Consider the following 27,345-nt stretch of genomic DNA (forward strand, 5'->3'; position numbering starts at 1 on the left):
GAAAATTTCAAAGGGCCACAACTCTGTGAAAAATCATCCGACCATAACCGGCTGATAATATGCACATCTCCTGTTGGTAGTGAAGAGGAGAAAAAAAAATCGCGCGAAGCAGCAGATTTTGTGGAAAATAAGGAAAGTCTTAAATAATCAATTTAACATATTTTACAGATAATTTAAGTATGCACTATTTTCTACACTGGATCAGGTAAACTTATATATTTCAAGGTTTAAAAAAAAAGTTTTTTTTTTTGGAATTGGGAAAAAAAAAATTCAATTGGGAAAAAAAAAAACCAGATTTGCATTGTGAATGGGGCCGTAATTCAGACCCGTGGCATAGGGTGGAAAAGGCCTGATTTGACTCACTGTGAGCAAAGACCACTTCCCCCAGCTCAATCTGACGGTGGGTTTTTATCACATCAAATGGCAAGGTAAACACTCCAGCAACCTGGAATTAAGACACACAGATCAGTGAAATGCACAAGAATTATAAGTAAAAAATTATCCACATTAATGTTCCACTGAAATAATTTCATAAGGTTTATTTGTTTAAAGGAAAGTCGTTATACAAATAAGCATCAACAAAATACATATAAAGTATTTAAGACTACTTTAACAATACATTTAATTATAGATTCAAACAAGGGCTGTTTGTAAAACATGCATGCCCCCCATATGGGCTGTCCGTTGTAGTGGCAGCCATTGTGTGAATACGATTTTTGTCACTGTGACCTTGACCTTTGACCTAGTGACCTGAAAATCAATAGGGGTCATCTGTGAGTCACGATCAATGTACCTATGAAGTGTCATGATCCTAGGCAAAAGCGTTCTTGAGTTATCATCCGAAAATCATTTTACTATTTCGGGTCACCGTTACCTTGACCTTGTGACCTCAAAATCAATAGGGGTCATCTGCAAGTCATGATCAATCTTCCTATGAAGTTTCATGAGTCTAGGCGTATGCGTTCTTGAGTTATCATCCGAAAACCATTTTACTATTTTTGGTCACCGTGAACTTGACATTTGACCTAGTGACCTCAAAATCAATAGGGTCATCTGCGAGTCATGATCAATCTACCCATGAAGTTTCATGATCCTAGGCGTATGCGTTCTTGAGTTATCATCCGGAAACCATTTTACTATTTCGGGTCACATTGACCTTGACCTTTGACCTAGTGACCTCAAAATCAATAGGGGTCATCTGCAAGTCATGATCAATCTACCCATGAAGTTTCATGATCCTAGGCGTATGTGTTCTTGAGTTATCATTCAAAAATCATTTTACTATTTCTGGTCACCGTGACCTTGACCTTTGACCTAGTGACCTCTAAATCAATAGGGGTCATCTGCCAGTCATGATCAATGTACCTATAAAGTTTCATGATCCTAGGCCCTAGCGTTATTGAGTTATCGTCTGACAACCACCTGGTGGACGGACCGACAGACCGACCGACAGACATGAGCAAAGCAATATACCCCCTCTTCTTCGAAGGGGGGCATAATAGAAACATAGTCTATAGGACAAACTAGACGCCCCCCACATTCCTCTTTTGTTTTAAAATTTAGTTTAAACCTATTTATTTTAGCTTGATTGCACAGAAAGCCTTAGGCTTATTGAAACGCTCTTGAGTCCGTTTCCAGGCATAAGAACCAGTTCTTGGTGTCTTTAGGGGAGATCGAAGGAACACTCCCAGTGGAAATCGAACCTGTGAACTCCCGTTCGCTAGGCAGGCACCATATCAACTACGCTGCAGCGACCTCAAATTTGACCTTTTTCTTGCAATTGTGACCTTGAACTTTGAGGCAGGGAGGTCGGTTTTACATGTGTTATGTCATTTTAGGGTGTTTTTCATTTTCGCCCATGTATTTTAAATCCATCAATTGAGACAAATGTATGTCTCAGATAGGAATTTTGAAATCGACCACTATTTTTCACCTTGATTTTTATTAGTTACACCTTGTCTAAAAATTATTTACATGTGTGCCAAGGTATTTTAAAAATCTATCAACATATGACAAAGTTATCACTGAAAAAGGAATTTAAAGTATTGTATGGCCAATTTTGACCTTTCGGAGTGAGACCTTGAAAAAATGAGGTAGAGATAAAGATGTTACACATGACATGATATTATTATGATGGTCTACATTTTTAACAATTTATTTATGAATACATCAATACATGTAGATGGCATACCGGTAGCTATGGCTGGGATAGAAATTGTCAAGTGGATTTATAGCCAGACTTGACCTTTGACCTCTAAGAGTGAAGTTGAGGTAGGAAGACGGGTATTGTAAGGGACAGGTTGCATCATACTGATATACGATCAACAGTATGGATGCAAAGACACACTAATAGACATTGCAACAAGTATATGCTGCCTTCTGTAAAGAGCGACATAAACAAATTATGTACCCAAAAGAGTACAGGTAAACTGTGAAATTAGTATTATTAATTATGACTACAACTTAAACTAAATCAATGTGTAATCATTAAACATCTTTTGGAGTAGATTTTGTTGATTGTTTTTAAGCAGACCATGACGAATAATTTTAACAAGAATATCAAATGCATGAATCCATACATGCCATAAATTTTCAGACCAATTCCAGGACATTGAGCTCAATTTTCCGGGATATTTGCCATATATATATACATATATGCATTTTTGGTACGCATTTTTTTCACATCGTAAATTGAGTACATTACTTATAAATATGTTGTTAGCATCTTAAATGATTTTATGCATCGTTGATAATCACAGGCATTTCATTAATCTTTTCTAAGTATAGGATCTCCATCGTTGATTCGATCTTTATTTGCCATGTTTGCCGAGTCACAATATATTTTCTTTAAAGTCCGCCATCTTGTTGAAATGATGTAAGCGACAGGTGTGCCTAGCAACGTAAAATAGTACATGTCCTCTTAATACGCGAATGGCATTTTGTTTAATAAGCATACAATACAGTAATTGTTTCAATAATTAATAATCTTAAAGATGATAAAGATACACATTGTTTGTGTGTTTTTTTTTAAATTTAATCTCGCGTAAAAATAAATGTTTTCAAATAACTGAATTATGCATGAAACGCACAATTTCCACGAGGACAACATCGATGTTTTGATCAAAAGTCTCCAAAGTAACTGTCCACGATTTTATCGTGGAGGAGTTCACACTACGGACCTATTAGTGTGCTTGGTATAACAAGGCCACTGAAACTATAGATTGATATTGACACAGGGTTATTTACGCATGACTAATTCACAACCGCACAAATCTTCAGATATGTGAACAATTCCTTTGCTCTTACGAAGAGGGGAATTATAATGTAGTATATTAAAGCCAATTAACAACCACATTAAACAATGCTGCCTTTTCAGTTTGACTGCTTATGTGAGACAATCGATATGATAACAGAACCCCTGTTAATTGATTCATTGAATCACAACAAGAAGGCCATGATGACCCTTCAGCACCTGAGTTTACGAACACCAATTGTTGAAGACTTGACTACCGTGCCCTCTATAGTGGTAACGTTTTTTTCAGATTTGACCTCAGGTTTCCTACTTTTTTAACACACCTAACCCAGATCCAAATTTTGCCAAGATAATTTCAAGATAAATGTACTGACCAAACTCATCAAGCTTGAGTCATAGATGTTGACTCCTGAGTGATATGAGTTTTTTCAGAAAGAATTGAACTGGTGACCGACTTCCTAACTCACATTACAAAGACTTTAACCTGACATTAAAATTTTAAACTTTAAAAGACTGACTGTTTAGTCTGTTAAACAGGTTCAAAGTGTGTTGTGGCTATGTACATAATTCGTTTAAACTGTTTTGTCATGTAATTATCTTGTCGTCATGTAATAGTATGTTTCTTGTTCTATTGTTGATGTACGATATTAATAGTTTAAAATCAGTTTTTGTCAATCAATTTTAACAATAAAAAGTAATCAACAAAATCAGATTCGAATTAGCGACGGCAACGCTGTGTCAATATTTAGTCACTTCCGGTGAACTTCTGGTAAAAACGAAAGTAGAATTCATGGAGTAATGGTACGGTAAACAAAGTTGACTTTTTTCCAACAGATGTTGACCGAATATTCGTTCGGAAGGGTGACCGAATATTCGAATACCGAAATCGGTATTCGTTGCCATCCCTAATTAAAATTGTAAAGACAAACATTGCATAAAGTTTGAGCCATAAACCTCTAGAGTGGCAAACATGGTGTTGATAAAAAAAAATCTGGTGACCTTGTTTTTGGACACACAAGATCCAAACTCATACTCTGCCTAAATATTTTTAAGATAAACATTTTGACCAAGTTTCATTAACATTGAGTCATTAATGAGCATTAAGAGTGGGAACAAGGTTTTTTTTAACCTTTGACCTGATGAACCTGTTTTTAGATGCATGAGACCCAGATTTATAACAAGGTCTAGATATTGTCCAAATAAACTAAGATTCATCAATATTGGATGAAAAATGTAGCCTGTAGAGAGGTTATAGCGCACACTGCACAACACCGGACAGAGGGTGATCACACTATCTCACAAGCCATACAACAAATACAGGTAAACAATAGCTTACACTTCCAGCCATAGCCCCAGCTAAGAAACTCTCAGCAAAGCTGAGCTTGTCTCTGCCCTGGTCTCTCAGCACCCTGGACTTCAAGGTCTCATAAACACCCCAGTAAAGTGCTGGAATTGAACAAGCAAGAGAACGGACATATACTAGTAGTTGATACAGTTTCTTGAGAAAATACTTGAAAACCCTGCAAGCCAAGTTAGGACATTGAATGGAATAGTTCAAAGTATGGCCAAACCTAGGGATAAGTCAAATTGAGAATAACAATCAAGTGCCCCAAAGGTAAATTAAAGGCATATTTGAAGGAATATATGGCTGCTTCAATGATCTTACACTTAGTAAACTGGTCTACCATAAAATAGCATCAACAAGAATATATAAAAAAATATTTCCTCTAAGCTGTTCATTCTAAATCGCTGTAATAGGCCACTACATTGAGACCACAATGGGGTGCTAGTACAAAGGCATATAGTACATGCCATGATATTGAGACCACAATGGGGCGCTAGTACAAAAGCATATAGTACATGCCATGATATCAATGAGGCGCTAGTACAAAGGCATCTAGTACATGCCATGATATCAATGAGGCGCTAGTACAAAGGCATATAGTACATGCCATGATATCAATGGGGCGCTAGTACAAAGGCATATAGTACATGCCATGATATCAATGAGGCGCTAGTACAAAGGCATATAGTATATGCCATGATATCAATGAGGCGCTAGTACAAAGGCATATAGTACATGCCATGATATCAATGAGGCGCTAGTACAAAGGCATATAGTACATGCCATGATATCAATGGGGCGCTAGTACAAAGGCATATAGTACATGCCATGATATCAATGGGGCGCTAGTACAAAGGCATATAGTACATGCCATGATATCAATGGGGCGCTAGTACAAAGGCACATAGTACATGCCATGATATCAATGGGGCGCTAGTACAAAGGCACATAGTACATGCCATGATATTTAAGAGGGGATAAATCAGGGTGCAGGATAACGTGACTTTGCGGGTTCCCATTTAAACGTTAATAGATGTAAACACACTAGTAAGTGGTGCTTTTTTAGAGATTTTTGCAAATGTAATTCAATAACTTGAGATATTTGAAAAAATTAAGTTCTTAACGGTTTGTTTACAATCTGTCCAGCCCGTGTGTTAATCCCTGAAAACCTCGTTCATTCTGCAACCTGATATACCGTAATTACTCTAAGTTTTCAGACAGCTTTTTTAGCAAAATTATTTCTCTTGACTTAATTTTTGGACTTACAGGTTTTTGTCCATTATTAATGTCTCTTAATTTTCGGACAGTATATTTTACCGCGCTTTTCTACAAATTTTGGCACTGTTTTAACTTATCATGTGACACATTTATCATGGATTTTTACAACTGGATTAAGGTCTTGCACATGCATGTCTGAGTGCAATGGACCATTACATTTGCGTAATTGGGTAAATAACCATATATACCGGTAAAAAATAATGGATTCACCCAACAGCATTTAAACAGTCTCATCCTATTAAGGAAGTAGACTATTTTCTGTTTTTGCGTTTTTGTTCTAAAAAATTTCAGGCAAGAGTTAGCAAAGCTGTGAAATTGTACCGTATTTATTTTTTCAATCAGAAAAAGAAGAGTAAATCACAAGAAAATGATTTATTGCACTTATTTTAGTATAACAAATTATAATTTTTGGATATTTTTTTCTTATCTAAATTTTCAAACACAGAAAACAAAACAAATTAAGTGTCCGAAAACATAGAGTTATTATGGTACTAGGCCTGAAACTACATGAAACGCCTTCTGAGAAAACTAGTATTAATGCATGTGCATAAAGTGTCGTCTAAGATGAGCATGGGCAGTCAGCAAAGGCTTTCTAGTGACGACACTTTCTGGTTCTATAAAATTGTTCGTTTAGATGAAGTCCCTTCTAAACAAAAGAACTGTCTATGGGAAAAGAGTCATCTCTGATTAGCATGTGTGCAGAGGCTTGTCTGAGAGGACACTTTAACCATATGCACTTGGCCCATTTTTGCAGAACAGAACTCTTGAAGTATCTGAGAAGGGGACCTCCTTGAGAATGGAAATAAACATAGCTTATACAAGTAGCAGATACTGTTTCTCTAGAAACTGATCAGATTGCCTGCGTAGAACAGTGCAATAATTGAAATGTTGGCGAATAATTGTTGCAAATTTGAAAATTGAAGTCATTTGGAGTCTGTACAGTGTAGTTAAGGACAAAACTTACTGCTTTTATGGGGTTTTTTTGTTTGAAGGAAGTATCTTCTTAGTGAATATCCAGTTAACGAAAAAAGTTTTGTCCTTAATAAGCATGTGCGGAAAACAATAAGCTTGGTTTTCCCAGTGCGCAACATTAAGTACCTGAGAAGGGGACATCCCTGAGGATGGTGGGACCCCATCCCCTCCACAGTGAGGCGGGACCCTCCTGCCTCACCATGGTCCTCACCGACTCCCACAACCTCGTGTACGTAGACTGTTCCGACTGCATCTTGGTACGGATGAACTCCAGTGGGCTTATCACAGTTACAGCAAATACTGAAATATCATAGAAAACATTTAATACTGAAATAACACAGTAACAGCAAACACTGAAATATCATAGAAAACATTTAATACTGAAATATCACAGTAAGCATTTATACTGAAATATCACAGTTAGCATTAATACAGAAATATCACAGTAAGCATTAATACTGAAATATCACAGTAAGCTTAAAAGGGGCATTTTCACATATTTTGGCATGTATTGAAGTTTGTCATGAAATGCTTTATATTGATAAATGTTAACATTAACATTAGATCTTAAAAGCTCCAGTAAAAATACAAGAATAAAATTAAAGGAAGAAAAAAAGTAACCTTCAACTCGACTCAAACCACTGAACCCTGGAGTAAAAGTCTATCGCTTAGACCACTCGGCCATACCTTCTCATACAATGGGTGTTGTATTGTATATTTTATGTGAGCAATCCCTGTAGTATCACATACAATCTAATATAACGACAATTACAGAACTCTCCAAATTATTTCAATCTTTTCGCGTTGCAACACTTAATAATTTTCAGGTTTTTAATTGGTAAAAAGATGCATACAATGACTATTTTAGAGCTGGTAAATGATCAGTATTACTGCTTCCTCACAAATATCATAACTACAACAAAACTGTGCGAATCTGAAACAATTTTTTTTTATTTTGTCAATTTACCAAACCGTGAAAAGGCCCCTTTAATACTGAAATATTGCATTAAGCATTAATACTCATTAATACTGAAATACCACAAAAAGCATTAATACTAAAATACCTCAGTAAGCATTACCGTAATACTGAAACATCACAGTAAGCATTAATACTGAAACGTCACAGTAAGCATTAAAGAACTAAATATCACAATTATGAAGAATTGAAGAATACTGATTCATGACAGATTTTTAAAGGGGGGGGGGGGGGGCTGAAAATATATCTGGGTTTGAACATTAGTGTAATTATTCTTGGAAACAACGAAAATCCAATAAACAAATATTGGTACAGTTGAATTTAAACAAAGTAAAAAATAATTAAGGAAAAGTTTTATTTTAGAGAAAATTGTTAAGTAAAAGGTCCATAACTTTGTCAAAAATAAATGGACAGGAACAAAACTTGAACTTAGCCTGTAGATCATGTAGGTGGACTCACACACAAAAATAAGGTAAGCATCTGAATGAAATTTGGAAAAAACATCAGGAAAAGTGTTATTTTAAAGAAAATTGATAAGTCCAAGGTCATAACTTTGCAAACATCAATGGACTGAAACAAAACACGAAGTCGATCTGGTATTCAGGCAGACTCACACATCAAAAATCAGGTAAACAAGCAAATTCGTTGAATTGAATACCCCGCCAATATGCTTCTGGACACAAAAGTGTTTTATTTGACACTCAAAAAAGCATTTTTTCAAGATACAAAGGGCCATAACTCAGTTATTAACAGATGGTGTACAATGCCATTTGGCGTGCATCATCCTCTTATCCATATATATATATAATCATACCAAGTTTCAATCAAATCCGCCAAAGCACTTCCAAGATATGGCTCTGGACACAAAAGTGCCGGCTGGACGGACGGAAAGACGGATGGACAACGCCAAAACAATATCCCTCCGCCTATGGCAGGGGATAATGATAAAGTTAAGGAAACAAACAACAGGAAACATAATGCCAGAAATATTGAAAGAGGGACAGACAATGCAACAGCTGTATGTCCCCATACTGGAGTCTTAAGCACACTCAAGTATTTAACCCTTTCCCACTTAGACACAAAGAAAAAATGGCTATGTGCAAACAGCATATAACCAGGACAGTGTGTGAGTAACTCGCAGTCTGTTCAGGTTTTATGCTGTTTGTTGCACATCAGTATCTAAGGTTTGGAAGCCTTAAAAACTTGAATCTAGTAAGAAAGGTCTTTAATAACATTTAACTTTCAAAGGGACTACAAATGCGTGAAAATACATATCTAAGTTGTGAAGGGTTAAGTTATACCAAATATTGAACTACCACAGTGGGTGCATATAAGACTTCACAAGGATATTATTGTCACTCTGGGAATATGGTGCTCTATGCATGTGCATGAAGAGTTGTCATAGGCAAGCCTGTGCAGTCTGCGATGCTAATCAGGCTTTAAAGGACTTTTCATTTAAAGGAAGTCTCCCCTGAACAAAATGTCAGTCCAGACAGAGAGTGTCTTCCTAGATCAGCCTGTGCTAACTTTGCTAAACTCTTGACACACATACATTAAGCCCTGTTTTGCCAGATCTAGGCTCATATATAGTTAAACAAGGCCCAGCAGGTTAACCTCTAGCACTACCGCCGGCCATGAGTGGTTTCCACCAGTCAGTTGTTTGAGATCCATATGTGAACCCGAGCCAGCCCTTGACCTGCTCGTACGTCGTAAAGTAGACCACCGTAGCTGGCACAGCCATCACTCTGAAACAGTAGAAGCCTTTCAGTCCATCACTCTGTATAAGAAGAAAGGTCATTCAGTCCATCATTCTGAATAAGAAGATAGGTAATTCAGTCCATCACTCTGAAACAAAAGATAGGCCATTCAGTCCATCACTCTGAAAAAGAAGATAGGTTATTCAGTCCATCACTCTCAAACAGTAGATAGGTCATAATCATTCAGTCCATCACTCAACAGTAGATAGGCCATCGGTCCATCACTCTGAAACAGGAGAAAGGCAATTCAGTCCATCACTCTGAAACAGTAGATAGATCATTCAGTCCATCACTCAACAGTAGACAGGTCATTCAGTACATCACTCTGAAACAGTAGATAGGCCATTCAGTCAATCACTTTGCCTCTCTGTAAGTGTAAGGAGCTGATGCGATTGCTGAAGTCAGGCCTTTTCCTGGCGTATCTACAGGTCTGTTAAAATTTGAAATTATTTTCCCGATTTGCAAAAAAAAATAATTAAGAAAGAAGTGTCTATAATTATTGTATCTACACTGTTCTAGAACAATCATAACACTCAAAGAGTGTTATAACATGATCAGATGATAATGGTATGTTCAAGTACAATGTAGCAGTAACAACTTACAGTGCATGCTCCTGTTAGATTTTTTGTTTGTTAATACTAACTTAAGAACACAATGATCGTTCGGCATGTAAGAATATTTCAATGGAAATCTGCAATTAAGTAGGACATTAATAAAAGACCCAAAATACCCAATATCATGGTTTCATTAAGCAAATATCCTTATTTCAGGATTTACATGTAATGTGCTATCTTTCTCAACTAGACTGCTACCAGTACATGTACTTATAAAAATTTGGTAAAAATCACACAGAAATACTTTAATAGTTTGATTTTAGAGGAAAGAGCATCATGATTACCTTTTTAACCTTTTCCCACTCAGAAGCAAAGTGAAAATGGCTATATGCAAACAGCATAAAACCAGAAAAGCCTGCAAGTAACTCACAGTCTGTTCAGGTTTTATGCTGTTTGCTGCTAATCAGCATCTTTTGATTGGAAATGAAGCCTTAACACTTGAATCTAGTAAGAAAAGTCTTTAATAAAATGAAACTTTCTTAGGGGCTACAAATGCGTCAAATTACGTATCTAAGTGGTAAAGGGTTAAATAATGATATTTTTAAAAAGAATTTAAACAATCTCACATGGAAAATTGATTTTATTTAGATAAAAAAGGCTTGTTATACTTGAAAATGCCAACTATTCATGTCTTAATATTTTAGTTTATGACATTCAATGAAAACAATCCATTAACAATCTCCATGGCAACCCCAGATTATGAAAGCTGCTTACAAGGTAGGGGGAAGGCCACTCCACAGGGAGGTAATCCCTTCATTTCTTGCTATCTTGATAAACGCATCCTGAAAAATACAAGTATCTTCAGTGTTATTATAAATTGGACAAACAAGCTAGAAAAAGGTTTTTCATATTTAGTGTAAATCACATTGATTATATACCCAAATTTCTACAAAAAAATATCACAATGAATAATGTTTTGTCGGTCAAAATGATTTAAATAAAAATATAGGACCTTTTTTCTCCAAAATTTAATGACTATTTAAACACTTTATCGAGTAAACTATAAGAGTTTTTTTGACAGCTAACACCAGACTAACTCTTTATTTATATTGGGACTTTCTCTACATGGAATGTAAGAAGCATGCTTACCTCGTAATTGTGTGAACTTTATAAGGTCAAATTTGCTATTATTTTACATCGAACATCTCAAACCAGTTAGAATTAAACCACACAAGTTTTTTAGTTGAGTTTATAGTAAATTTGGCAATTTTTTTATAAAAAATATCAGAAACATAGAAAAGTAAAGAAAAATAGGTAATAAAAAATAAAGGATTTCAATCCAAAAAATGCTATTCTTGATGTTTATTTTCAACAGTTTAAGAGTCTTTCTTTGATATGTCATCACCACTAAAGCCAGTATTTCACATGAAGTCAATACAAACACTTGTGTATTGGTAATTTAAAAATTAAATTTGAAATAATTATTTGCTTTTAAATATGAAGACTCAAAATTTAAAAAAATTGGAGTTCAATAACTGATGTCAAAAGAAATATGCTTTCAAGTGCATTTAAATTATTTGTTGATAATATTGTATAATAACTTAAAACGAATATTATTTCTAGTGATTTTAAAGTTGGTCGATGCAAAACAAGAGCATCAAAATGATGAATAGACCCTTTTCACAATTGGCCGAAATTGATAAGAGCGCAAAGTCACGTGACTCGCAGAACTCCAGAACGAGGCTGAATGTGTATAAATATCCAATAGTCCCGCGCAACGCCGCATCTTATGAACATTTGGAGATGTTATGACTTAGAAAAGTCAGAATAAGTTGTAAATATGTACTTGATATTATAAGTGTCAATACATTTGATAAATTGTCTTGATTAAAGTACTTGTTTTTCTTCATTTTTTCACACATTTGACACGCTTTGTTAGAGCTTTTATATCGCGCTGTTTGAATAACGATCTATCTTGTTTATTGATACATATGTTGTTTTATAGCCCCTGTGTTCCGCATAAACCCATTATCTCGTTATGATCATATACTGTGCCGATAAATACTAAATAACAACATGGTGTCATAAACCACCCGTGGTAGATGCCTGGTCATTGAATGGTACCCCGGCAAATGTCTTCTCCTGGTAGATGTACGTAGTCATTTCTATGACTACTGTAACGCCAAATACTCAAACTTAAAGGGATCTTTTCACGCTTTGGTAAATTGACAAAATTGAAAAAAGTTGTTTCAGATTCGTAAGTTTTCGTTTTAGTTATGATATTTGTGAGAAAACAGTAATGCTGAACATTAACCATGCTCTAATATAGCCATTATATGCATCTTTTGACGATTTTAAAACCTAAAAATTATAAAGCGTTGCAACGCGAAACGATTGAATAATTTGGAGAGTTCTGTTTTTGTCGTTAAATTTTGTGAAACTACGAAGATTGTTTATATAAGGTATAAAATACGTCATCAATGAGTACACGGCGGAATAGCTCAGTAGGCTAAAGCGTTTTTACTTCAGGACTCTGGCAGGACTCCAGGGGTCATTGGTTCGAAACCTGCTCCGGGCAATGTTCTTTTCCTTTTTTAAAATTTTTTCTTGATTTTTTACTGGAGCTTTTACGATCCAATGTTTACATTTATCAATATAAAGCATTTAATGAATAAGTTTAAAAAATGCCAAAATCTGTGAAAAGGCCCCTTTAATACTGTATAGATATTAGCCAGTTTAATCATAATTATACAAAGAATGCTGGACATTTGTCCTAGCCTAGTTTTCACACATGCGGACATTTGTTCCTATGTTTTTGCACGGAACATATATAGACATCTAGAGTCCGTGTTTTTTTGACAACCTAAACATTCGTGACTTCGTTATTTTGATAATGCCGATAATGGTTTCTGCATAATTTTGACAGCCCGGATATTCGTTCTTTTGTTATTTGGACAGTTCGCGGAAAGAAAGAGTATTTAAATTTTTCCACTGTTTGTGTGTAATGGCTGGTATCACTTAGAGTTATTGTTCAACGATTTTAACACTATATTGTCGTGGACGTAATCTTCAAACTTCTTAGCCCTAATAGTGCGTTTCAGTCTAAGTCGATGCAAATAGTGATCAATGTTTATAACCGGTATGTGCCCTTCCACTACCTTGTACAAGAACGTCAATCTTTGGTGGCGTCGCCTCTCTTGTAGTGTGGGGAGGTTAAGATCGTCAAGCATGGCTGTTACACATCCTTCTTGTCTGGATTTGTAATCTCTGGTGATAAAGCGAGCCGCAGATCGTTGGACTCGCTCTAGCTTGTCTATGTCACCTTGCTGGTATGGGTCCCACACTACACTCCCATACTCCAGTTTAGAGCGAATGAGCGCTTGGTAAGCGGTCTTCCGGCAGTTATGGGGGCAGTATTTGAGGTTGCGTCTCAGGAAGCCTAGTGTATAGTCGGCCCGTTTAGTAATGTTTTAGATGTGGGTTTTCCATTTCATGTTGTTGGAGAAAGTTATTTCTAAGTATGTGTTTTCTTGTACATTTTTGAGAATTGTGTTGCCAATGGTGTAGAAAAATGAAGATTTTGTTTTGAGCTGATGAGATAACATTTCTTAGAGTTGAACCGCATTCCCCAGTCCTGGGCCCATTTTTGTAAATTCTCAAGGTCTTCTTGTAGGATTCGGTGGTCTTTGATTGAATTGATGGCTCTATACAGTAGGCAGTCGTCTGTGAACAGCTGGATGTGGGATTTCACCCTTTCTGGTAGGTCGTTAATAAGGCAAAGAAACAGCGGGGGCCCTAACACTGTGCCTTGAGGTACGCCAGATCCTACAGCAACATTACGGGATTTCTCTCCTTCAACCACGACGCACATTTCACGTTGTTTGAGGAAGTGGGATATCCAGTTGTGTTTTGGACCGCGGATGCCGTAGTGTTCAAGCTTCAGCAGAAGGCGTTGGTGGGGGACGGTGTCAAAGGCCTTACTGAAATCTAGGATGATGGTGTCAACCTGTTTGTTCTGGTCATGGTATCCGAGTAGGTCATGGGCTGTGACAACAAGTTGGGTTTCACAAGAGCATCCTGAGGGGAAGCCATGATTTAGGTTTGTTAATACTTTGTGTTTGTACAAGTGGTTTAATATGTGACGACAGATGATATGCTCCAATAGCTTGGAGACCACGCAGGTGAGTGATACCGGTCTGTAGTTTTCTGGCGAATGGCGATCTCCATTCTTAAAGACTGGGGCCATGTTTGCGTCTCGCCAATCCTTTGGAAGTTCGCCTGTGTCTACTGACTTCTGAAAGATGCCAGCAATGGCTGGCGTATAGCACAGGCTTGTATCACTTTGTTTGGAAGTTCATTTGGACCAGCTGCTTTCTGGACATTGATGTTTTTCAGCAGCTTGAGAATACCTTTGATAATTTAAGTTATAAAATAACGTTTTCTATTATACATCTTTTGTTTGTAATTGTTTTGTGCAATTATCAATGTTTGTTCTTCAGATCACATTTGTTCTGAGGATAATGGGTATCTTGAATTTGAATCAAGATTAAACAAGAGCACCGCCTTGCGGGTGCAGACCGCTCATCTATTTTCTTTTTAAAGGTGAAGGGACTCTCATTTTCAATCACAAAGGAGGTAGTGGAGTGAAGAGGGGTGTATAGTGTGGGGTTGTGGACATTTATTATATTATCTTCCAAAAAAGCGGGAAAAAAAAGCGGAAAAAAATCGGGGGCGGGGGGGGGGGGGGGGGGGGGTGGGGGGTGGGGGGATGGGGGATTTTTTGGGTGCGATGGTTGGACGGTATTTCAAACATAACCATTTAAAAAAAAATTGGGGGGGGGGGGGGTGGGGTATAGTGTGAGGGTGTGGTGGTAATTTGTGAGATGATCTTAAAAAATAAAAATTAAAAAAAAAATAAAAAATAAAAATAGGGGGGGGGGGTGGGGGGGGTGGGGTGGGGGTATAGTGTGAGGGTGTGGTGGTCATTTGTGAGATGATCTTTAAAAAAAATAATAATAAAATAGGGGGGGGGGAGGGGGCAGGTGGGGGAGGGCACGGGGGACGGTTTGGGTGGAGTCTATTGTGGTATGTCAGGTAAGAGTAGTTTCGTCAAAGTATCAATCAAATCTAATCATAAATAAAGAAGTTATGGCAATTTTAGCAAAAATTAATAATTTGACCTTGAGAGTCAAGGTCATTCAAAGGTCAAGGTAAAATTCAACTTGCCAGGTACAGTAACCTCATGATAGCATGAAAGTATTTGAAGTTTGAAAGCAATAGCCTTGATACTTAAGAAGTAAAGTGGATTGAAACACAAAATTTAACCATATATTAAAAGTTACTAAGTCAGAAAAGGGCCATAATTCCGTAACAATGACAACCAGAGTTATGCAACTTGTCCTTTTACTGTACCCTTCTGATAGTTTTTGAGTGTTCCAAGTATGAAAGCAATATCTATGATACTTTAGGGGTAAAGTGGACCAAAACATAAATCTTAACCAAATTTTCAATTTTCTAAGTATAAAGGGCCCATAATTCCGTCCAAATGCCAGTCAGAGTTACATAACTTTGCCTGCACGGTCCCCTTATGATAGTTAATAAGTGTTGCAAGTATGAAAGCAATAGCTTTGATACTGTAGGAATAAAGTGGACCTAAACACAAAACTTAATCAAATTTTCAATTTTCTAAGTATAAAAAGGGCACATAATTCTGTCAAAATGCCAGTCAGAGTTACATTACTTTGCCTGCACAGTCCCCTTATGAAAGTTAGTAAGTGTTGCAAGTATGAAAGCAATAGCTTTGATGCTTAAGGAATAAAATGGACCTAAACACAAAACTTAACCAAAATTTTCAATTTTCTAAGTATAAAAAGGGCACATAATTCTGTCAAAATGCATGCCAGAGTTATCTAACTTTGCCTGCCCAGTCCCCTCATGATAGTAAGTAAGTGTAACAAGTTTGAATGCAATAGCATTGATACTCACTGAGAAAAGTGGACCTAAACGCAAAACTTAACCAAAATTTTCAATTTTCTAAGTATAAAAAGGGCACATAATTCTGTCAAAATGCACGCCAGAGTTATCTAACTTTGCCTGCCCAGTCCCCTCATGATAATAAGTAAGTGTACCAAGTTTGAATGCAATAGCATTGATACTTTCTGAGAAAAGTGGACCTAAACGCAAAACTTAACCGGACACCAACGCCAACGCCGACGCCAAGGTGATGACAACAGCTCATAATTTTTTTTTTTTAAATAGATGAGCTAATAAAATGTATATACCGGTACACGTAAACACTAGTGTTGCTATATACTATGGCTTTCAATGATGACGTAGGTATGAGAATGTCTATTTTATAACACCTCATCAATTTATTGACTAAACAACACATCCATGTATGCATGTGTTTGCCATAATTGTAACCAGTGTCAGTGCTTGTGAAAATCCCGAATGTAATAAATCAAAATCAACTGTTTATAATCATCGATATGCTCCGCCAAAGATCTATACACGTTCAGCCTCGTTCTGAAATATGACTCGTCACATGATATCTAAAAAAAGCAACAGCGGTAGTATTGTGAAACTGGTCTATAATGCTACATTATTTAAAAAAAGTAAAAAAATGAGAAACTTTCAATTTGCTTGCATCAAAAAGCAGAATTCTGCTTCAATTGACATCCCAGTCCAGTGTTGCAGACTTGATACACCAAACTTACAGCAGTGCCATGTAAATTTCCAGGTCTGATACACCAAACTAACAGCAGTGCAATTGAAGTTTCCAGGACTGATACACCAAACTTACAGCAGTGCCATTGAAGTTTCCAGGTTTATAGAGACTTAATACACCAAACTTACAGCAGTGCCATTGAAGTTTCCAGGTCTATAGAGACTTAATACACCAAACTTACAGCAGTGCCATTGAAGTTTCCAGGTCGTTTGTACCACTGCTGTTTGAGATGCTGTTTCAGCTGAAACGTTGGCATCTTGATGGCGTCATTCCCGTTGATACACACGCAGGTGTGGTCCATGAGCCCGTTGCAGTAGTTGTAGCAGTGGCCCTTTGTGAAGGCCTGGGGCTTCTGCTGGGCCTGCAGGCGTATCTTCACCACATCCAATGGGGTTACTGTCATGAAATAAATTCTCTTTCTGGGAAAACTGGGCTAAATGCATATGTGTAAAGTGTTGTCCAAGATTAGCCTGTGCCAGGCTAATCAGGGATGACACTTTTGGACTTTACTGAATTTTCCTTGAGAAGAGACCTTTCTATAAACAAAAAATTCCATAAAAGAGGAAAGTGTACAGCACATACATTACTGCCCAGGCTAATCTGGAATGACATTAAACGCACATGCATTATGCCCAGTTTTCTAAGAACAAGGCTTTAATCATGCAGTTTTCTAGCTCACCACTAGCCTTTCTGCCCTGGGATTTATAGAATACCTCCGTTTAAAAATAAACATAGTAATATTATGAAAATTTCGAAATCTTGCATAACTTATCAAATAAAAAACATTGGAGTATTTCCAAATAATGTATCCAATACCATTATTATTTATTTATACACTTTTTACAAATATAAACTGTTTTAATGAATAAAAACAATCTCAAATAAAACAAAACACATAATTGATTATTTAATGAAAAAAAAACAATAATAAGATATTGTTAATAATAAAAACAAACATCAATAGATAAAAAGCACAGTTATGTTTCAATTGCAAGTAATTTTATGAAAAAAAAAGAAAGACATTCGGAGAACATCTTAATATGCTTTTATTCGAACTTCATTAAAATCAAATAGAATACAAATAACTATCCTTAGAAAACAGAAATTCGTAATTACTAAATCCTAAACAAACAGCAAAAGAAAACAACAACAAAATATCTGGGGGTGAATTGTGCAGAGAGCAGGGGTGAATTGTCTGGGGGGTGAGTTGTCTCCTGGGGGTGAATTGTCTTGGGGGTGAATTGTCTTATTCCCGAAAATTTGGCATCAGACTCTAAAAACATTTGAATTTCCTCAAATACGTTTGTAAACTAAAATTTAACATGTTGTAGCATTAGTGGACATATTGATCTTTCATTTCGATTAGTTGGCACGTTCTTGATTTATTTCCAAGTATTTTTATTTTGTTGAAATACGTACTGATCATCGAAATCATGATGATTTTTTATAAAATGTTATCTCTTTTTAAAATCCACTTTTTTTTTCTCCGCAATACTAAGTACTATACCATTAATTGACCAAACAATGTTACGTGTCTGAAAACCAAATAAACAGCAGGGTTTTTTTTGGCCCGATTTTATAGCCGAAATTCGGCTATGTTCCCAATCCCAAAAAGTATACTTTTTTCCCAAAATGTGGCAAAAAATTCCCAATTTCCCCCCAAAAAAAAATATTTTTTTTTTTTTTTTAGAAAGAAGTCTTATGTGTATTTTATCTCAATTGTAATTCAATTACATCTAACAAAGTATTATATGATTTTTTTCTTTTAATTTGAATGATTGTAAAGAGTTATAGGAGGTTTTGGGGATTCCGATAATGACGTCAAGTTTGCGCATGCTCAAATTTTGGCCGTCAAAACTGCGGCCTTTCTGCTATTGTTTGCATTGATGAAGCGCATCGTGATAAGGTTACAAACATATTCGCGACCCTTTTGAAGAACAAAAAATACTCAGAAATTGAAATTCTTTCAGATTAAATTGAATCCAATGAACGAACACAAATAAGGACGAAACAAACAACAAATTGATTGAATTTATGTAATCAACATATAGAAACTGATTTGAACCTATTTGTCTGTAAAAACTTACCTTGTTACAGATTAACTAAATCCTCTTGATAAATGTTAATGTTTTTAATTTAATTGTTCACACCAATTTTGACACTCTTTGTTTCAGCATTTTAACCCAGTGTTAATTGCACCTTTCTTTATCACAGACCAATTATCTCGATATGATCGGATACTGTCCAGACTATTACTAAGAAAACAGTGTGTCATAAACCCAGGGACCTATACTTGTATGACTCTGTATCGGGTCTCTGCATAAACCACATGTGTCTGGTCATTAAACACAATTTATGATACCTCCATGTCATCTCTCGACATATTAAGTCAAAAACTTAACAGTTGCTTTGCTATTTGAACATATTTAAAAATAGACATTTGTCCGAAATGGATTAACAGCTAGGAACTATTAAGTATATATATATAAGCCAGTTTAAACATAATAATAAAGTGTTCAATAACTATACATTTAAAATATTGTACACATTAACTGCTACACAATTAACGTATTTAACGGATACCTGCACATGTAAATTCTACTATAATGTGTTAAGATCGTGCGTTACTGCAGTGTTCGAAACATCATCATGAAAACAAGCAATCGCGTTTGGTCATTATAGGGATATAAAATACTTGCGTTAAATAAATTAAATGCGTTGATTAATGGTATCATAAAATGCTAGATTTGTATTGCTCATTATCACTACAGACGAGTTTTCAATATACGTGTACATGTAAAGACAGTTCAATTTGCAAAATATGCAGGTGTTTTTTCAATTTGAATGCTTAAAGGGATCTTTTCACGCTTTGGTAAATTGACAAAATTGAAAAAAGTTGTTTCAGATTCGCAAATTTTCGTTTTAGTTATGATATATGTGAGGAAACAGTAATACTGAACATTTACCATGGTCTAATATAGCCATTATATGCATCTTTTGACGATTTTAAAACCTAAAAATTATAAAGCGTTGCAACGCGAAACGATTGAATAATTTGGAGAGTTCTGTTTTTGTCGTTAAATTTTGTGAAACTACGAAGATTTCTTATATAAGGTATAAAATACGTCAACTATGTGTACTCGGCGGAATAGCTCAGTAGGCTAAAGCGTTTTTACTTCAGGACTCTGGCAGGACTCCAGGGGTCACTGGTTCGAAACCTGCTCCGGGCAATGTTCTTTTCCTTTTTTTTATTTTATTCTTGATTTTTTACTGGAGCTTTTACGATCCAATGTTTACAATTATCAATATAAAGCATTTAATGAATAAGTTAAAAAATGCCAAAATCTGTGAAAAGGCCCCTTTAAATTTATTAATATTTTCATTCAATGTTCACGAAACGAAAATTCATTCAATGTAAAAGAAAATTAAAACTACATTTCAAGATTGAAATGTAGTGAGCTATTTTAGGGCTCTGTTTTATAACTGATTCAATGCACCCCTTACACTTATTTTCAATCCCGGATGAAAAATAACACTATCGCATCCACACCACTTATAATAATATTCAAATCATTATATGTTTTATTATTTTTGAAATATCATTAATTAAATTCTTATTTTAAAAAAGAATACGGGTATTTATAGTTTTGTTTTGTGAAATTGTAAGTATTAAGTCTTCCGACGACCTTTACTCTGATACAATGTAATTGGCCGCGATCAAGAAGTTGACGGCCAATCTATTTTTAGTAACGGAAAACCCCTCTTGTGACGTCACACAAAAACCTCCTATATCAAATTTAGTATTTCCCTAATCAGTGGACTTTTCGTGTGGAAAAAAAGGCTAATGAATTTATTTTTCAATTTCATGAAAATGCCGATAAAATTCCCAATTCTAATGCCATGGGCTATCTTCCCAAAAAGTGGAAAAAAACCCTGAACAGAACATAAATGCAAGAAAGCCGAAGAACTCAACTCTCGCGCGTGGCTTTTGTTGTTATCTGGTATCGAAGTGCCATCTGTTATCAAAGTATTAGCATACCCAGGGTGTATATTGATTATTAGAAACACATCCCAGGGCCTCGCTATGACGTCATCAAATTCGGTGCACAATCTTATAGGGTAATTCTGTGTGACGCACACTACGATATACATAAATGTTTAAAGGCACGTAACTCCATTATTATTATCTGACAACCAACATATTTCACTCGTCATTTGTTAAACAAAAGATAAATCATAAAGTAAACATCAAGTTTAGTTATTGTCTATTGTCTACATGAAAGATATGCCTTTGAAATTTAAGGTGCACGAACTTATACGGGCAAAAGCCCGCGAAGCGGGCGTTGACCGTTCATACATATGGGAATTTAGACATAAACTTACATAGGAATACCACATATGGATACGTCTCAAAAAAATTTGTCACGCGACATATATTTTCGCGATGCTATTTATGACCTTGAACAAATCAAAAACACTTTGACATATGCTAAATGGGTTACAGCTTCCGGTTCCGGTTAATGAACATCTGTGTTTAGAGCTAAGCTAAAAAAAATATTAAAATAATATTCTGTAGTGATTTAAAAGTGTCAAAAATCATTTTCTTTAATAGTGCATAGTGCAGTGTTAATTAGTTTAGTGAGACAGTGTTGAAAAAAGTGATAATTCAAAGGATTAGTTCGGATTTTGTGTGGATCTTAAATCGGCTTGGTGAACGCCATCTTGAAAACTTTATACGATCACGATTAACGACAGGTGAAAATCGCTAGTCCAAGGTATAATATCAGTTTATATGAATGGATAATTGAAATTGTGAGTAGTAAGCAATACAAAGCTAAACGCTAACGTGGTTTTCACTGGAAATTTATATCTTTGCTACTTTGAAAAGCAGTGTTAATTTCGAGCAAGGTGGACGCCATCTTGAAAGCTTGTGTTATCGGGATTTACATTTGACAAGTAAGTTACTACGCAAAATTGAATGAAACAGGGTAATAGACATCGCATTAAGGAGGAACGGTGTAGATTATTTATACCCTTATTCATAGTGCTGGTATTACATTGGAAAGTACTTTTAATCAACAGTGTAATATATTGCATCATTCGAGCATGGTCGGTGGTGGCCGCCATTTTGGAAATTATACCCGTCAACAGGCAATCTAAGTCTACTACCATATACTTCATGAAAGTTACTTTAAGTGTACCGAGAACGAGGGTGCGGTGCAGAACTCTCTTGCTTACGCTGATAATAACATTTTTATTGTGGAACTTTGCAACATCTAAAATGTCTCAAGACCAACAGCAAGGCAAAAGGAACAGAAACACGAAGGGGAATTCAGTATCCAGCAGTAAACCCAACGAGTCTACGGAAGGCTGGGTTTGTAAACTTTGTAAGAAAAAGTACACAGAAGATTCAGCAAAAATTGTGCAATGTGAGTATTGTAGTGAATTTTACTGCTCATTATGCCTTAAATTATCAAACACGGACTATGAAGGCTTTAAGAATCCGCAGCTCCATTGGTTTTGCCCCAGTTGTGACGAAAAGGTTATGCGAAATGTGAAGCAAGAAAGGGACATAGAGGAACGATGTGCTGCATACATGAAAAAAATGGAAACCAGAATAGTAAAACTAGAAGAGGAAATGCTGAAAAAAGTGGACTATGAGCAAATAACCAAAATTGTGGAAACCGTGATCAGTGCAAACCCTCAACCAATCGCCCAGGAAGGGGCCAGTAAACTTGAGATTGAGCTAGTGGACAAAAAGATTTCAGAAATAAGAAAGTCAGTAGAGGACCAGGCGTACGAAATCAGGGATAGCACCAATAGGGAAAGAAACATTATTATACATGGTTTAAAAGAAAACGATGAAAAGGACCCGACAACAAGGAAAATTAACGATACAAAAATGATCGACAACTTAATGGATTTCCTGGGGATAGAGCACGAAGGATATGAAAGCGTAATTAGACTGGGGAAAAAGAGTGAATTATCTGAGAAACCAAGGCCAACAAGAGTAATATTTAGAAACACTGAAAACAAGAAAACAATGTTGAAAAATCTACATAAACTCAAAAACATGGACTGTACGAATGTTCTGAGCAAAATTGGGGTGACCCATGACATGACAAAGGCGGAAAGGGAGCAGAATAAGGAGCTCATTGAATTAGCCAAGGAGAAATCAAGCAACGACAACTCGGGAAAATTCCACTTCCTGGTGCGGGGCCCACCTTGGGCAAGAAAAATTGTAAAAGTCGCCAAAAAGGATTAGAAGCACAAGGAACTGTTCATTTGTTCAATACTGTTACTGTTACGAATTGTGAGGATAAGCATCCTAAAAATGTTGTTAAATGTGAGGATAAGCATCCTAAAAATGTTGTTAATTGTGAGGATAAGCATCCTAATGTAAATAAGTTGGGTTCTTCAAGTTCTTTTGGTGACAAGCATTTTAAAAACGTAAATAAGGTGAAACCCGTTAGTCAACAAGGTGATAAGTACAAAAATCGTAATCTGAAATGTGTTTATTCTAACGCAGACAGTTTTATAAACAAACTAGATGAGTTTAAAACTAGATTTATGTCAGATAAGCCGGACATTATTATGATAACAGAAGCTTTACCGAAAAACAGCAGATTTGAAATGATGAAAAGTGAAATTGCGCTAGACGGATACGATATGTTTCCTGAAAACTTTCCAATTAAAAACTCTAGGGGTATAGTGATATATGTAAATAGTGAACTGAAAGCGGTAGAAATTGACATAAATCAAAGATTTAGTGAATACTGTTGTATCAAGATTAATCTTAAAGATAACGATAAATTACTAGTTGTATGTGTCTATAGAAGCCCATCTTCAGACATGGAAAATTACGATTTATTGAACGCATTACTAAGGCACATTAGCAACCTTGAAGAAGAATCATTTTCCCATATATTAATTACGGGTGACTTTAACTTTCCAGCCATTAACTGGGAGAATAGTGAAACAAGGGATTCAGTTAGTTCAAATTTTTTGGAGTGCATAAGAGACTGCTTTCTTGAACAGATAGTAGATAAACCAACTAGATTCCGTATTGGACAGGAACCATCCATTTTGGACTTGATAATTACAAACGACTCAAACAATGTACAAAACATTAATTACCAAGACCCCTTGGGGCATAGTGATCATTTAGTTATAACATTTGACTTTGTATGTTATACTCAATATTCCAATACTAACACAATCAAGTTTAACTATAAAAAAGCTGAATTTGAGAAAATAAGAGAAGGAATGACCTTGGACTGGGATAAATTATTGGAAAACAAGGACACTAATGAAATGATAGACATATTTATGACCAAACTGAACAATGAAATGAACGAACACATACCAAAGAGAAAGAGCAGTGTGAGGAAAAACAGTGTGCCACTTAGTGAAGAAATAAGAAAATTAATTAGGCAAAAACATCGAGCATGGGAAAAGTACATGAAACATAACAACGAAGAAAACTACAAAATATATACAAGGACTAGAAACAAAGTGAAATCAATAGTAGCAAAGGAGCGTAAAAAATACGAAAAGGAAATAGCGGAGACATCCAAATCAAACTGTAAAAACTTCTGGTCATATATAAACTCAAAAAGGAAAACGCGTAGTGGTATATCGGAATTACACGAAATGAAAGATGGGAAGTTATTTATAGCTAATAGTGACCAAGATAAAGCAGACGTTCTAGCAACATTCTTTACTAGTGTATTCACACAAGAAACTGATGAAAACTTTGATAAAATGGAGAACATTAACTTTGAGAGTCTGTCAAGTGACGATGAATTTAAACCAGAGGAAGTGAAAACCCTATTAAACGAACTCGACACATCTAAGTCTCCAGGTCCAGACCAAGTTCACCCAATTGTTTTGTCAAAACTGTCAGACATAATCCAAATACCTATGTGCCATATATTCAACAGCTCTTTTAAGTCGGGTATTGTGCCTAATGAATGGAAAATTGGACAAATTACAGCATTATTCAAAAAGGGAGATAAAAAATTAGCCTCGAACTATAGACCAGTCAGTCTCACTAGCGTAATCTGCAAATTGATGGAAAAATTAATTCGTAAACGGATAGTTGATCATATGAACTCTAACGATTTATTCAGTGATAAGCAGTTTGGATTTATTGGAGCCCGATCAACCAACCTACAGTTACTCAGGGTTATGGACCACTGGACTAGTATACTAGATCAAGGAGGCGAAATTGATACAATTTACACAGATTTCATGAAAGCATTCGATAAGGTCCCACACAAAAGATTAATATACAAATTGGAAAAATATGGCATCAGCAAACAAACATGTAAATGGGTACAGAACTTCTTAACCGATCGTAAACAAAGGGTACAAGTCTATGGGAGCTACTCACAATGGCACGCTGTCACCAGCGGCATTCCTCAGGGTTCCGTACTAGGACCGATCCTATTTGTGGTGTTCATAAATGACTTACCAAAATGTGTGAACTCTAGTGTTCTTATGTTTGCGGACGATACAAAAATATACCGTGAGATTTCGACTAAAAATGATCAGTTAATTCTCCAAGATGATTTGAATAAACTTTTTGAATGGAGCAACAAATGGCTGTTAAAGTTTCACCCAGACAAGTGCAAAATACTACAAATTTCAACAAAACCCCCAGAAATAAGATCATATACTATGCCCAAGTATGAAGGAGGCCTCGTCTCTCTAGAAAGAGTTGAAAATGAAAAAGATGTTGGTGTAACAATAAACTCAAAATTAAAATTTGATGAACACATACAAAACCAAGTAAATAAAGCCAACAAAATGATGGGATTAATAAGACGTTCATTTAAATTTCTAGATTTTAGAAGCTTCAGATTATTATTCAAGTCCATTGTAAGACCACATCTGGAATATGCCAGCAGTGTATGGAGTCCATCAAAAATTAAAGACATTGATAGCATTGAAAACGTCCAACGTAGAGCAACCAAAATGTTACCCAAACTTAAGGATAAATCATACGAGGAAAGACTTAAATTGATTAAACTACCCACTTTGAAATTTCGCAGACTACGAGGGGATATGATTGAAACATACAAGATCTTGAACAATATCTATGACAAAAGAACAACAGTTGGAATTTTTACTTTGAACACAAATACAAATAGAGGTCATCCATTAAAACTTTTAAAACAAAGGTGTGCACGCGACATTCGCAAGAACTTTTTCTCCAATCGCATTGTAAACATATGGAATAATTTACCAAGTGCTGTCGTCACATCCAAGAACACGGATACTTTTAAAAGACGCCTAGATAAATATTGGATAAACCACCCAATGGTGTACGATCATAACTGTGACTATAATGAAATAACCGGAGGCAAAACACCGAGACTATTAAATAGCGATGACGAAGAAGAGGCCACTACAGAGGTCCAAAAGACCTGCGGTGGTAAACCACCTAAGGTAACCTAAGGTAAATCACATGTAAATACATACCTCAGGAAAAGTTATATCAATGACATCATAATTGTGTAGCGAATCGCACTAAATATTCTCGCATTATTTGTTTTTCTTCGCAACCGTTCCAGAATTAAGTCATTACCAAATTATCTCCCCTGAATGCTCTTCTTCAGTGGGTATAAGCCGAAGACTGGTTCACTACATATAGTGACAGTCTTTACCAAACACAATTTAGGTGAACATAACCCGTCTTTAATATATTGCCGGATCTCAGATAGATTGGTTACCTCCCCTTATCTATCGTTACTCTCTATATAGTCAACGGTTATATTCAACGGGGAACCAGTTAAGATCTCAGATTTCTGTCGAATTTATTTGCTTTGATCTTTTCGATATCTTATTGTTATTATTATCCTGACAAATCACAAACGCTTGTTAAAAAATTATTTGTTTTAAACATTATGGTTGGCATCTCTATTCTTCCAGTATTCTCGCGGTATTTCAATAACGACACCCTACTGTTTATTTGTCAGAATAGATCTATGTGACGCATTTTCCATTTGCTCTCAGAAAGCATTCTATACATAGATGGTGACGTCACTTCGTTATTGTCAGTAAGACCGGTGTGCACACAATGTCTCAGAAAGAAGGTTTACGTGTGATCATGAGCAATATTCTGGCAAGTTGTCGTTGTTATCCACCAGAAACACATTTATTCACAAAATTTAAAGATATTCCGATCTAACTTTTTAGTCTTTTAGCTTTAATTTTTAACGTATTTACACCTCGTCTGCTCGCACTTTACCGATATCCCCGAAAGGGGTTCCATATCACTATAATAAGTTTAGGCCTAAAACCACAAAATCCGATACCGTTGGATTTTCGTTCCACAATCTTACGTAAAAATCTCCCAGATTCGAACTCAACAAAAAACAAGACATTTATAAATTGTCTGCATTATTGATCAAATTTTAAGATATTTGTTGGTTTTCCGTTTTTAGAAGCTGTTCTGCGAAGGCAAGAGCTGGGCATC

General features: G+C 35.8%; 2 protein-coding genes across 4 annotated transcripts in view; one reads left to right on the forward strand and one right to left on the reverse strand.

The window, feature by feature from the left end:
- Window positions 1–27,345, reverse strand: part of LOC127859449 (probable mitochondrial glutathione transporter SLC25A40) — a 36,037-nt gene that overhangs the window by 5,297 nt on the left and 3,395 nt on the right. For 2 of the 3 annotated variants that reach the window (XM_052396838.1, XM_052396837.1), the window contains exons 2-7: window positions 17,044–17,258; window positions 10,910–10,977; window positions 9,439–9,569; window positions 6,975–7,148; window positions 4,590–4,699; window positions 364–445 (exon numbers count right to left, since the gene is read on the reverse strand). In XM_052396838.1, the coding sequence (XP_052252798.1) occupies window positions 364–445; window positions 4,590–4,699; window positions 6,975–7,148; window positions 9,439–9,569; window positions 10,910–10,977; window positions 17,044–17,258 (780 nt within the window). Of the gene's footprint in view, window positions 1–363; window positions 446–4,589; window positions 4,700–6,974; window positions 7,149–9,438; window positions 9,570–10,909; window positions 10,978–17,043; window positions 17,259–18,949; window positions 18,974–27,345 lie in introns of those variants that run through there. The other variant, XM_052396839.1, reaches the window with a different exon arrangement.
- Window positions 21,384–23,229, forward strand: LOC127859446 (uncharacterized). Its single transcript, XM_052396831.1, has one exon. The coding sequence runs from the start codon at window positions 21,841–21,843 to the stop codon at window positions 23,125–23,127; it is 1,287 nt and encodes a 428-aa protein (XP_052252791.1). The 5' UTR covers window positions 21,384–21,840; the 3' UTR covers window positions 23,128–23,229.

This window comes from Dreissena polymorpha, chromosome 15 (assembly GCF_020536995.1).
Source record: "Dreissena polymorpha isolate Duluth1 chromosome 15, UMN_Dpol_1.0, whole genome shotgun sequence".
Classification (NCBI taxonomy): domain Eukaryota; kingdom Metazoa; phylum Mollusca; class Bivalvia; order Myida; family Dreissenidae; genus Dreissena; species Dreissena polymorpha.

What these genes read in the sequence shown, in the direction of transcription:
- LOC127859446 (XM_052396831.1), top strand. Translation starts at nt 21,841, where the DNA reads ATGAAACAGGGTAATAGACATCGCATTAAGGAGGAACGGTGTAGATTA.